The sequence below is a fragment of the Talpa europaea genome (assembly GCF_964194135.1).
Source record: "Talpa europaea genome assembly, chromosome: 7".
NCBI lineage: Eukaryota > Metazoa > Chordata > Mammalia > Eulipotyphla > Talpidae > Talpa > Talpa europaea.
This window is the reverse complement of record NC_140074.1, coordinates 20,593,320-20,606,826: the sequence shown is the minus strand read 5'-3', so window position 1 is coordinate 20,606,826 and position 13,507 is coordinate 20,593,320. Positions and strand designations below refer to the sequence as shown.

General features: G+C 40.3%; 1 protein-coding gene across 3 annotated transcripts in view; it reads left to right on the top strand.

The window, feature by feature from the left end:
* The window catches only part of FOCAD (focadhesin), a gene marked incomplete at both ends in the record, with an annotated part of 251,103 nt that overhangs the window by 217,263 nt on the left and 20,333 nt on the right, over positions 1-13,507 (top strand). For all 3 annotated transcript variants that reach the window (XM_084236533.1, XM_084236532.1, XM_084236531.1), the window contains one exon: positions 349-429. In XM_084236533.1, the coding sequence (XP_084092659.1) occupies positions 349-429 (81 nt within the window). The remainder of the gene's footprint in view (positions 1-348; positions 430-13,507) is intronic.

The window sequence follows — 13,507 nt, the reverse complement described above, 5'->3', positions numbered from 1 at the left end:
TTAGCACACTCTGGCTGACACTGAAAAGGTCACTGGATTGGGGGTCACTGGTATGATAATGTGAACAGGATTTTTTAACCACTTCAGTAATATTTTCTTCCTCTGAATTTTCAGCCTCTACTAAGTATACCACCATTTCAGATTTGCTTGTGTAGCATAATTGATTACTTCAAGGCCAGTCACTTAATTTAATAGAATTAGTTGCAGCCACAGAGTATTGCTCTGAGATTAATGGCATAAACATCTCTGCTTTGTCTCTAGGTTGATATGGCTGCATGAGATCATTATCTTTCCTTCATTAGTCCTGCCAGGTTCACTAGTTAATTTGATCATTTTCTGTCTCCACAGTTCCTACTGACTACAGCTATTTGCCTGAAAGCAGTTTTATTAGAGCAACAATTGGCTTCTTCATTACAGGTGGAAAAAAAGGTAAGTGAGCACATTTCTTGAATTTTATCATTCTTTCTACATGTTCTGTAAGATTATATGCCTTACGCATGTTGCTGTAGAATTATTCAGTCCCAATCTGAAGGGGTGAATATATTCTGCTAGGCCATCTTGGCAATAGAGATGACCAGGAGACCAACTACAGTATATGGTACATCAGCATATATTTTGCATAGTTCAATCAGCATATCTGACTGGGGGTGGAAGGGGTTGAAGGGTGGGGGGGTTTGCTCTGTAAACACCCTAATCTTTCATTTGACTATTTCAAAAATATAAGCACACCTGGATTTCTTTTTTTAAAGATTTATTTTATTTATGCATGCATGCAAGAGCTGGGGTGTAGGACAGAGGTACAGGGGGTGAGAGAATTCACAGAGTGGGAAACAGAACAGGCAGACTGACTGAAATACACTGCTGAGGGGAGCAGTGAGCGAGACAGGAGAGGTCTGCTGTGCCATGTGGGTTACCTCCCTGGCCGGGGATCAAACTAGTGCTGCAGATAGCTTCATAGTGCTGAGACTTAACCCCTTGCACCATGAGGGAGGCCCCTCACTTGGATTTCTTGTCAGTTTTGAGTGTTATCTAGAAACAGAAAGCACACTGGGGACCATTTGTATTTCAGGGCTTGGAAGAAGGTTTTCTCCTTGAACCTGTATGATCACTCTATGTTGTTGGAATCTCGCTAGCTTGTGTTCTTTCTCTTTTTTTTTTTTTTTGAAGATTATTTCGGGCCTCCTCTGGTGGCACAGGCTGTTGAGCACCACACTGTGAAGCTGTCCGCAGCCTCTGCACTACTGGTTCGATACCGGCCGGCTAGCGAGGGTCCCACATGGCATGGCAGACCTCTCCTGTCTCACCTGCTGCTCCCCTCAGCAGTGTATTTCATCAGTCTGCCTGTTCTGTTCCCTGCTCTGTCTCTGGTGAATCCTCTCACCCTCCCGTGCAGCTGGCCTGTACCCAGGTTCTTGTATAAAAATAAATAAATCTTTAAAAAAGAAAAGATTATTTATTTATGCATAGAATTGCTGGAGTGTAGGCCAGAGGTGCAGTGGGGGAGAGGATTCACCAGAGACAGAGTCGGGAGCAGAACAGGCGGATCTACTGAAACACACTGCTGAGGGGAGCAGCGGGTGTGACTGGAGAGGTCTGCTGCCTAACATGTGGGTTGGCTCCCTGGCCAGGGATTGAACTCAGGCTGCAGCAGTGATAGCGCTAAGACTTAACCTCCAGGCCACATGGGAAGCCTATATGTTCTTTTTCTCTGCAAGCACTTATTCACTTTTAATTCTTTTTTGCTGCCACTCACATTAGAGCAAAAGCAGCCTGATGACTGAGATTGAGTGCTGTTATTTTTAACTGGAGCCAGAATTATGGAAGCTATTAAATCGATACTCTTTGATGATACACTATTCAGAATTATAATGAAAAAAAATGGATTCAAACTGAACACGTGCATGGCTCAGAATCCAATTTCACTCGTGATATTCTTTCATTGAAATTTGCTAGTTTCATTTTTCCTTAGGCTGGTGAGGTCTGTCTGGGCAAACCAGTGCCTGTACTACAAACAAGACCATGTTTTTAGAAAAAAGTTTTTTTTTTTAACTAAATGAAAAATGAAGAAATCTGGAGATAGCAAGTTGATTAACGAAAGTTGTAGAAGAGTAAAATCTTGCCATTTAAAGGAATATTAAAGGTCACGTCTGATTTCTCACTGGGTACAGTAATCCCTGGAACTTCTCGATTATAAACTACTACTTGGAAAACAATTCTTTAGTTTCTGGAGGTTTGGAAATTGTGCTGTTATACTGGGATTGTGATTAATATGATTTGCTTTTACATATCCTCTATAAAAATTGATATATGGTTATGTCATTTTTGCACCTGATATGTGTAGATGTAGACATGTCATATATTACACATAGTCTGGAGTTGATATAGTGCTATAAGTTAAATCTGTTTAATCTAGATATCATAATAGAGATGTCTTCATTAGTAGAAATTGAATTTTTAACTAAAGGAATATTTAGAAGTCCCAAACCAGAATATTATGGGAATATATTTTCTTGTTAGTTTACTCACTGATATCTTATAAATTTCTAAATGATGCTAATATGAGATATTTCCATCAAAAATAAAATAAAACTTCTTAAGCTCAAATGATAGATACACTCTTTTTCCTCTCTAGTGAACAAAATGTCACTTGGACTTCTCCCATCCATATTTCTTGACATACTGACAAACGAGTGTTCTTTGAATCAGATGGGAAATTCTTGGTTAAATGTAACATTTTTATGATTACACAGTCATGGCACAACAGGAAATGTTGTGCTATAAAACTGAAAAATCAGGTGGAACTGGCATCAGTGATGTGATGTGCAGCCTGGCAGAAAGCTATTCTAAAATAGATAAATGAAGTATTAACAAATGCCATATTACTAATCAGATTTTTTGGCATTTTCAGGTTGTGGGAGAGGGCTGCCTTCTTGTCAGGTTTGCTGACTAGATTCAGAGGAAAATCTATTCAGCCTTACACATTACTAATGATGACCCCAGAGGAGTGGGGGCCGTGGGAGGCTGACCTCCGCCTCGGAAGCCCATTTACAAAAACAAAACCAGACCCTGCTCTATGGGACTAAATGGGATGGCCAAATGCGGAGGTGTGCATGCAAACGAGTGTTTTCTTCTTCAATATGCCCAGCTCATTTGAATTTTAATAACTCCCTTCTGAAGCAGCTTTTGAGTTTAAATGTCTGGATGTCACTCACCAAAGCCCAGTGGGGCTGCTGATAGGAAGGATGACAACTTTGGTGAGCTCTTTTGAGGGAGAAATGGCTTCAGAGAATAAAAATCATGCTTGGCATAGGCAGGAGACCAAATTTGAGGGATAGCATGGTTTCATCGCACTGCATGCTATTTAATGACACACAAGAGGAAGAGAAAGGTAATGAGTTATTCCTGATCCACACTTAGACCAGGTTGAGAGTGGGCATCATGATCTCAATTTTAGCCAATCAGATTTGAGATCATGAATGGATTCATCTGCTTGCTAATGCTTAGGACTTTTCTCGCTTTATACTCATGCAATAGAACATTCAGAATATTCATTGCATCTATTTCTTCATAAAAGCCTACATCTTAAAGCCATGTCAAATAGGTGAAATTCCTTCTAGCTTTTGAAGACTAGTTTTGCACGTCACTGTTTTGGACTATGTCATGTAACATTTTCTTTTCTTCCCGAATTACCCTTGGCCTGCTCCTAGCAGATGAATTATTCCTTAATCTTTTGTCATCATCATCATCTGTGGACATTTCTTAACAATGCTAGACTTAAAAATTTCCTTATCACTTAATTCCACCTATTATAGAATTATTTTTTCCCTTACAGTCCTTTAAACTTTGACTCTTATTTTTGCTTTATCTCCTGTTCATTCTTTGATCTGATTTCTGATCTTTGTGTTCACTCGATATATCATATTCAGATTTTGTCAAGATTTTACATTTCTTTAATACTACATTTAAAATGTATTAAAAGTATTAATAAAAACAATCATTTCTTTTTAGTGCTAATATTACATATATCTACATAATAGGATTGTTTCTGATCCTACCACTGGAAAATGAGTAACACTTTCTAAGCTTGTATTTTTCCGTTAGGCTTTAAAGTTTACAGAAATGAGGATTATTTGAGGGAAGTATATTTAAACCCTTGTGATTAAGTCATTAAGTGTGGCATTTCCTTCTTGATACGAATTCATTGGTCAATGATCTGTACATATAAATATGGGGCTTGCATGTGAAATATAGTTAGGTATGTCCTCTTCATTCTCAGACTGTTAGCCTGAGATGTATCTGCTGAGTTTAGACAGAGGAACAGAATCTGTTGAACTCTTGAGAGTAGAATAATTGATACGAGGAAGTTGTCCTACTTTTTGGATGAAATCATGGAGTTGATTGCCGTGATTGCATGCTGTTTTCAAATATTAAAACTTAGTAAGAGTCACCTATGTAATTCCTTTGATAAACATTATTAGGAATGAATATATGTGTTCAACAGTCAATTCAGAAATAGCATAAAGAAAATAAGAATCCCTTATCATTTTACCACCCAGGAATAGCCAGAGCCGCTATTCTAGGATATATCCTTCTAGATGCGTGTTATGCTTATATTGAATCATAAAATTTTTATTTTTGTGTTGTCTAATTTTTAAATATTTAATAGTGTTCCACCAAATGGAGGCTTGGGGGAAAGTATGAAAAAAAAATTATTACCATACTTTCTAGACATTTCTTAATAGGATATATTTTGGGAGTGTTTGATGTCTTTTTTTTTTTATTGTTAACAATAAAAAAATAGAGAAAAAAGTGACCTATTATCCCATGACTCTGACAACTGTTATCACTTTTGAATCTTTTTAATTTGTTGTTTTCTGTGCACTCATATTTTCACTCGTTTCTAGTATACATATATATGTATTTTCAACTTAATATTGTATTATAAACATTTCCCTATTTTCTATTCATCTCTATTATTTTAAATAACTGAAGAATCTTCCATCAAGTTAATGAATTATTATTAACCTAACCATTCCCTGTTGGTCATTAAAAAAAAATTTCACAGTAGAGAACATCTCTCCACATGGAGCTTTTTCTCTAATGCATATAGCTTTCCTTAGGATAAATTCTCAGGAATTTATTAGTGGATGAATCTGAGGATTTGGTGATTTTGGGGATGGCATGGCCTCAGTGCTTTTCAGAATTGTACTAGATTTCAGTTTCTCAGCCATATATGAATATGGAAAGCAGTATTTCATACAGGTTTAAAGCATGGAAGTCGGACTGCCTGAGTTCACAACCCACTTCTTCCACTTGCTGGATATGTAACTTCAGGCAAGCTGCTTAGGTCTCTAAACCTTAGTTGCTTCTGTAAAGTGGAGGAAATAATTGAATATTCTTTGGAGAGTTTCTGTCACTTTATGACAGATTATGAGTCACTTTATGTAACAGTACTCAGAAAAGAAAATAAAGGGTAAACTCTTTCTAGTATCAAATTACAAAGCAACCAACATAGAGATAAACAAAGGATAACAATAAAAACCAGTCAGGTATGAAATGATACCTTAAGACTGCTTTAATTTGCATTGCATTGCCAGAAGGTCTGAACATTTTTGCAAGTATTTATTATATGAGAGGCTGTTCATTTTTTTAATTAAAATTTTTTTAATGTGGGCCTTTTCTTTTACTTTTTGTTTTGAAATAATTTCAAGTTTACCCAAAAAGCTACAAAAACAGCCAGAGAATACTTATATACCCTTCACCCTGAGACCTTATTTCAGTTTTTTTTTCTCCTCTATTTCTACATTTATTATCTTATATCATTGTTACTTTTTGGACAGTGTTTGATTTCTCCTCACTGGTATAGTCCCCATAGCTCTTCCACCACCACAGGCACCCATGAACCATCACCACAGTCCCTTCTGCTCTTCCCTCCCCTGTTTTGATCCCTCCCCCTCCCCTTCCCCTGCTGTATGCCTCAGAACTGTGCTCAGCTTTTACAGTTTCCCAAATGATGTCTTTAGCAGGTCTCTCTGCACTTGTCTTACCTCTTCAGTCTCCAGTCTGGCATAGTTCCTCGGTCCTTCTGTGACTTTCATGATTTTCATGTTTTAAGGTTAGAAGTCAGTTATCTTGTGAGCACCCAGCTATTTGGGTTTGCCTGATGTTCTTCATTCTTCAGGTCAGTCTACTTTGGCAGGAAGATCAAAGAGGAGCTCTGCTTTCTCACAGAGTCCCATTGGGTGGTGCATGGTGTCTGTTGCCTGCACCAGTGATGTGAACCTGATTGCTTTGTGGTGACTTCCAGGCCCCGGGATCTCCACAGAAAGTTGCTCTTTTCCTTTTGTCATGAGCAAATATTTCATGTGAAGATATTTTGAAACTTTTAGAATATCCCGCTTTTCTTCCTGCTTTTACTCATTAGTTTTAGTATCCATTAATGTCTTCTTGCCTGAATTATGACTATCATTATTGCCAAAAAGTGATTCTTAAAATCCCATTATTCTATATAGAGAAACAGAACAAAGGTTAGGTAAAACCAAACCATTTCAGGAAAAGCCAAACCAATAATAAACCCTAGAAATCTGACTGTGGAACTGAGGCTACAAGATGGGTAGGAAGGGGAGGAGAGAATATGGGGGGAGGGGACACAATGGACTATGGTGCAGGATTATGGGTGCCTTAGGGGTGCATTTGGTATGGTAGCATATACACCTGATGGGTGTGATCCTATACCTCTGAATCATATACAATCTTGTAAACCAATGTTACTTCATAAAAAGAAAAAAAAAAAGATTCCATTATTTCATGTACATTTTTACTTGGCATTCTGCTATAAAGAAGGGGTGTCCCCCCTCCTCTACATGCGCTCACACTCTCGCTCTCTCGCTCGCTTCTCTCTCTCTCTCTCTCTCTCTCTCTCTCTCTCTCTCTCTCTCTCTCGCTCTTTTCAACCTCCCTCTTTTTAATTCTCTTCCTGCTCCCTAAATTCCTATTAATTTAATCATTTATTATTCAATTAGTCATTATTTTCATACTCAAATTGTTCCAGATTAGATCAGTAAAAGCTTCCTCAGGTTGGCTCTTGTGTCCTTTTGACACGACCCCATCATTCTTTGACTGTTTTCTTACTTTGTGGCCCAGAAGGATATTCTAGACTCTTATACTGTTTCAGCCCTGCAGTAGCCAGGTTGCTCAGTTTTCTTTCAGAAAATTGTGGAGCATATTTCACTAAGATCTCGTGCAGATTATCTCACTGTTGCTGAGGCAGTCACTGCTGTGAGGCCGTTACAGTGAACAGAGTTAGGAAATAGACCATGAGTTGATACCCATCTCTCTAATTCAGTACCTAAGGATTCACTCTACCTTGCCTTCTTTTTGTATTTACAAGTTTCTTCTCTGATAGTAAGAAATCTGGCTGCCATTTTTTCTCAATATATTTGCTCATTTGCTGACTTCCCCTATATGTAGCCAATTTCTTATCCCCACTTGGCCACAGCCCTGCTTAATACTGCCATCCTCACTCAGATCCTGATGTCGACTGGGCAGCTTTCTTGGGGCTGGAGGGACCAGGGATGTGTTGGTTTCTGGTAACTGGGAGTGTTTTTGAAGTACTTGATCTTATGACAAAGCATCCTACTAACTTTTAGTATCAGACTGATTTATCAGAATTGTCAATTGTTTTACACAACTGACTTGATTATAGAGTCATCTTCTGGCAGGAGACTAAGCATCTCTCTGTCCCCACAAACGTACTATAGTTATCTCTGCCTCTGTTTTCTAAAAAATCCTTCGCATCTGTCCATCTTGGTTTAAACATTCTTTCTTCAGTGGGAGGAGAGGAAGGATACCAGATGAGTTTAGATTTCTCATGTGATACTTTCCTATGTTTTTCACAGTGTTTTACATGTGTGTAATTATTTGCTCAGTTGTTTATAATTCTGTTTAAAGTCTGTCTGTCCCAGTTGACTACAGTTCCCTCAAGGGCAGGAAGAACATCTGTGTTTTATCCTATGCTTAGAACACTTTGCTTGGCATATAATAGTTTTCAAGCATTTGTTGATACACAGCTTAAGCGTTATATATATACATATATAGCTATACTAATTAAATTCTAAACTTAGTTGATTCTAAGGAACACAAAAGATGATCAAAGTAAAGATGTGTCCTTCCTACGCAAGCTACATGTTGGTGATGGGGAATATGCCTACCACTGCTGTTAGCCCTCTTGTCACCAGACTTTTAGTGTCAGAATTACACGTTTGTCATGGTATTAAGTGTCTGATCCTGCATGTAGCTAAAGTATGTGTGATAATGGATCCTGTTGTAACGCATTATGTTCAGCTATGCCATTTCTACCAAGGTTTTTTTGTGGCTGTCAACTGGATGAGAAATTTAAAACAATTTTGTATCCAGATTTTGAAACATCTGGATCCTTTTAACAAGTGCTGTGCGGTCTTCCCAGTTTTCCATTCCAACTCCATTGTCTAAAAAGCTTTTCAGTGTTTCTTTTTATCAAAGACACTTATTTAAAAGACAAAGCCCTTTTTGAAGGGAGCTGATCATTCTAGTTACTTAGATTTGGATTCTCCTGTCCAGTGCTAAAGATCTCTGGGGCAAAGATACCATGTGATTCCCCTCACCCAAGCTTTCAGGCTGTTCCTTTCATGCCTCCCCCAAAATGTGTGGAATTGCCAACTATTTTCCCCATCCCTAATAGTGACTATAATTCCTTTCATTCCAGTTAGTGTCAGAATGAGTTCCTTGCAAATGCAGTGGAAAATTTTCAGTGATTCTAGTTATGCTACTCAGTGCTGATTCTCTGCCCTTTAAATGTGGAAGATTTACTGCATTGTAGCACTTACTTGATTTTTCAACCCTGTGTTCCATTTTAAAAGTTTCCCTTGTTTCTGATAGTTGTTTGTATATCAGTCGATTCTAAAAATTGTAGAAGCAACATGTAAAGTCTTTAGTAAAATGCAGTTATTGAAGATTCTGTTAATCTGTTATAGCAGAGCTCATCAAGCAATAAAACATCTGGCAAATGGCCATATTTCACACTAGGTCCTGATAGCAGAGGACATCTTGAATGTCTTTCCTGATTCCCAAGGGCCTATGGAAACTACATGTTTTCTGTAGTAGTCTGTAGAGTTACTTGGAATAAATTTTTTTTAAAGATTTATTTCATTTATGCATACAAGAGTGGGGGGTAGGCCAGGGGAATAGGGGTGGTGAGAGGATTCACTAAAGACAGAGTGGGAAGCAGAAAAAGCAGATCTACTAAAATACACTGCTGAGGGGAGCAGTGGGTGAGGCAGGAGAAGTCTGCTGTGCCATGTGGGTTGGCCCCCTGGCCAGCGATTAAACTTGTGCTGCAGTGGCTGCCTATAGCTTAATAATGCTAAGACTTCAAACCCCTGCACTACCAGGGAGGCCTTTGGAATAAAATTTATGTAATTTGGAAAAATATATATAATAGAAATATATTTATGAATTAATGATTTCCAGTATAAAGTTAGACTCATTTCTGCATTAGGAGAGAAAAATAATTCTATATATACAGCAATTCTATAGCACATTTACCGTCTTCCAATTCATCAGGCCATTTCTATGAATCACAAGGTATAAGGACCCCCCCAAAAGCACCTTAATTTTTGTTGGTTGGTTAGTTGCTTAGTTTTTATGAAATCCAATACTTGAATTTGCAGCTGATACTAAATGGGGACAGTTGCCACATGTATGTCACCAGTCTAAAGTTATGTGAATGGTCAATCAACTCATTTCTATCATGGTTTTGTTTTTGTTTTTTTTTCCTATCAGAGTTTTTATTAGGGTTAATCACACCTGATTTTTGCTTGCTTGCTTGTCCTCTTACTAGAATGTGAGCATAGTGACCAGTGCTGTCTTGTTCAACACTACCTCTACTGCCGGGAGCTGTGACTGGTACTATTACATAATGGTTGAATGAATGAATATGTTCACGACTATATTGCTTTTAATCTAAAATCATTCTCCTTGTAATAGAAATGGTTAATTCCCTGATATTTTCTAGTATTACATCTAAAAATGCAATAGAAATAAGCTTCACATATGCAACAGATGAGGTAACCTTTTAAGAATTCAAAAAGCAAAAAGTGTTTATTGAAAAGGAGAGAAGCATCAATGGTAAGCAGACTATTGCACTATTTGGTAAGGAGGTAGGTTAATTTGTGGCCATCGTAAGAAAAATGCTGATCTTTTAGTTAACCCTAGTTGGAGAGGAGATATTAGGACATCAGAGAAAGACTTAGGTTTGAATTATGGATTTTCTAGTCATCAGCACACCCAAATAGTATGTAAACCATGACAGTTAAATGAGATCAGGCAGTGAGATTCAGTAGAGGGAAAACATCAGTTTAAGGAAGCATCTATTTCAAGAATGAGAGCATGATACATTTTCAGAACAACGACTTAGAAAAGTGCTTGTTGGCCTTTCGTAGTATATTTGGAAAATTATCTATGTAAGTCCTTCACCTCTTGTTTATTGATAGTGCTGCTGTGAACTTGAGTGTACAAATAAATCTCTGAGGCTCTACTTTCATTTCTTTGGATTATACCCAGTGAAGTGGGAATGGCGGGGCATATGCAGTTCTGTTTTTGATTTTTTGAGAAGCCATCATACTATTTTTGATAGTGATTCTATCAATCTATGGGATTTACAATCCCATCGACAGTGTAAAAGTCTCAATTTCTCCATATCCTCCCCAACACTTGTTATTTCTGTTCTTTTCCTGTCTTTTTTGTTTTTAATAATAGCCATCCTAAGAGGTGTGAGGTGTTCTCTTATAGTGTTGATTTACTTTTCTCTGATGATGAGTGATGTTCAGCATCTTTTCATAGCCTGACTATTTGGGTTTCATCTTTGCAAAAATGTCTATTCGAGTTTTTTGGCCCAATTTTTATGTTTCTCCTTTTCCCTATGCTTTTCCTTTCTACAGTTGTTTTTCCTTTTGCCTGATTTGTCCTTGTTTCTGCTTTCCCATGGTTTCATTGTGCTGTTTTTTCTACCGATTTCCCCTCTGCTTCTTTTTCCTGCTTCTCCTTTTCCCCTCTGCTACTCTGTTCACCCCTGCTTCTCCTTCCCCCCTGCTTCTCCTTCCCCCCTGCTTCTCCTTTCCCTCTGCTTCTCCTTCCCCCCTGCTTCTCCTCCCCCCTGTTTCTCCTTCCCCCCTGCTTCTCCTTCCCCCCTGCTTCTCCTTTCCCCCTGCTTCTCCTTCCCCCCTGCTTCTCCTTCCCCCCTGCTTCTCCTTCCCCCCTGCTTCTCCTTCCCCCCCTGCTTCTCCTTTCCCTCTGCTTCTCCTTCCCCCCTGCTTCTCCTTCCCCTCTGCTTCCCCTTTCCCCTCTGCTTCCCCTTTCCCCTCTGCTTCTCCTTTCCCTCTGCTTCTCCCTTCCCCTCTGCTTCTCCTTTCCCTCTGCTTCCCCTTTCCCCTCTGCTTCTCCTTTCCCCTCTGCTTCTCCTTCCCCCCTGCTTCCCCTTTCCCCTCTGCTTCTCCTTTCCCCTCTGCTTCTCCTTTCCCCCTGCTTCCCCTTTCCCCTCTGCTTCTCCTTTCCCCTCTGCTTCCCCTTTCCCTTCTGCTTCTCCTTTCCCCCTCTGCTTCCCCTTTCCTCTCTGCTTCTCCTTTCCCTCTGCTTCCCCTTTCCCCTCTGCTTCCCCTTTCCCCTCTGCTTCCCCTTTCCCCTCTGCTTCTCCTTTCCCCCTCTGCTTCCCCTTTCCCCTCTGCTTCTCCTTTCCCCTCTGCTTCTCCTTTCCCCTCTGCTTCTCCTTTCCCTCTGCTTCTCCTTTCCCTCTGCTTCCCCTTTCCCCTCTGCTTCCCCTTTCCCCTCTGCTTCCCCTTTCCCCTCTGCTTCTCCTTCCCCCCTGCTTCCCCTTTCCCCTCTGCTTCTCCTTTCCCCCTGCTTCCCCTTTCCCCTCTGCTCCTCCTTTCCCTCTGCTTCCCCTTTCCCCTCTGCTTCCCCTTTCCCCTCTGCTTCTCCTTTCCCCTCTGCTTCTCCTTTCCCCTCTGCTTCTCCTTTCCCTCTGCTTCTCCTTTCCCTCTGCTTCCCCTTTCCCCTCTGCTTCCCCTTTCCCCTCTGCTTCCCCTTTCCCCTCTGCTTCTCCTTTCCCTCTGCTTCCCCTTTCCCCTCTGCTTCTCCTTTCCCTCTGCTTCTCCTTTCCCCTCTGCTTCCCCTTTCCCCTCTGCTTCTCCTTTCCCCTCTGCTTCTCCTTTCCCTCTGCTTCTCCTTTCCCCCTGCTTCCCCTTTCCCCTCTGCTTCTCCTTTCCCCTGCTTCCCCTTTCCCCTCTGCTTCCCCTTTCCCCTCTGCTTCTCCTTTCCCCTCTGCTTCGCCTTTTTCTTCTCATTCTACTTCCCTTTTTTTCTATGCTTCTCCTTTCCCCTCCGTTTCTCATTTCCCCTCTGCTCCTTTCCTCCTGCTTCTTTGCCCTCTACTTTTCCCTTTTGTGCTTCTCCTTTTCCCTATACTTCTCCTTTCTCTCATTGGTTTTCCCTTTGCTGACTCCCTTGCTTCTGCTTCCTTCTCTCTCTCTCTTTTTTTTTTTACTATCTGCTGATTCTGTTGTTACTTCTGCCTCTGCTTCTCCTTTTCCCTGAGCTTTTGCTTTCCCTTCTGCTTTTCAGTTTCTCTGTGCTTCTCTTCCCCCTCTGCTTCTCCTTTCTCTGGCTGGTTTCCCTTTGCTGACTCATCCTACCTCTGTTTCCTTTTTTAAGCGTGTGCTGATTCTGCTGGTACTTCCCACCTCTGCTACTTCCTCTGCCTGTGCTTTTCCATTTCCCTGGGCTTTTGCTTTCCCTTCTGCTTTTTGGTTTCTCTGTGCTTTCCCTTTTTGCTCTCCTCCTTTCTCTGACTGGTTTCCCTTTGCTGACTGCTCCTTCTTCTGTTTCCTTCTTTTTTAGGAATGTGCTGATTCTGCTGGTCCTTTCTGCCTCTGCTACTCCCTTTGCCTGTGCTTCTCCTTTTCCCGTGCTTCCCCTTTCACAGCTGTTATTTTTTTTTCTTTTGCTGATTCTGTCTCCCCTTCTAGTTCCCCACTTTCAGCATCTGCTATTAATGCAACTTTTCTGCTGATTTTGTCTCTGCTTCTCCTTTTCTTGTGCTTCTCCTTCCTATGGATGTATTTTACTTTGCTGACTCTGCTCCAGCCTCTGCTGACCCCCTCTTCAGTTTCTGGTGATTCTATTCCTTTATCTTCTGATTCTATTCCTGCTTTTCCTTTTCCTGCTGATGTTTTTCCATTTACTGATTCTGCCTCTCTTTTTGCTGATGCTGATTTCCCTCTGCTGCTTCTGCTTTTCCTTCTTGGGTTTCTACTTTTTTTTTATACATCATTTCTGCCCTATTGTAGCTTTATTTTTACATGATCCTTAATGGTTACTGCAACTCTGCCTCACTAGTGAATCTGTTACAGGGCAGGGAGAGGGACAGCCCAGACCCCGCAAATCTGCCTGCTCTAAATGGGTTCTGCCATCCGCC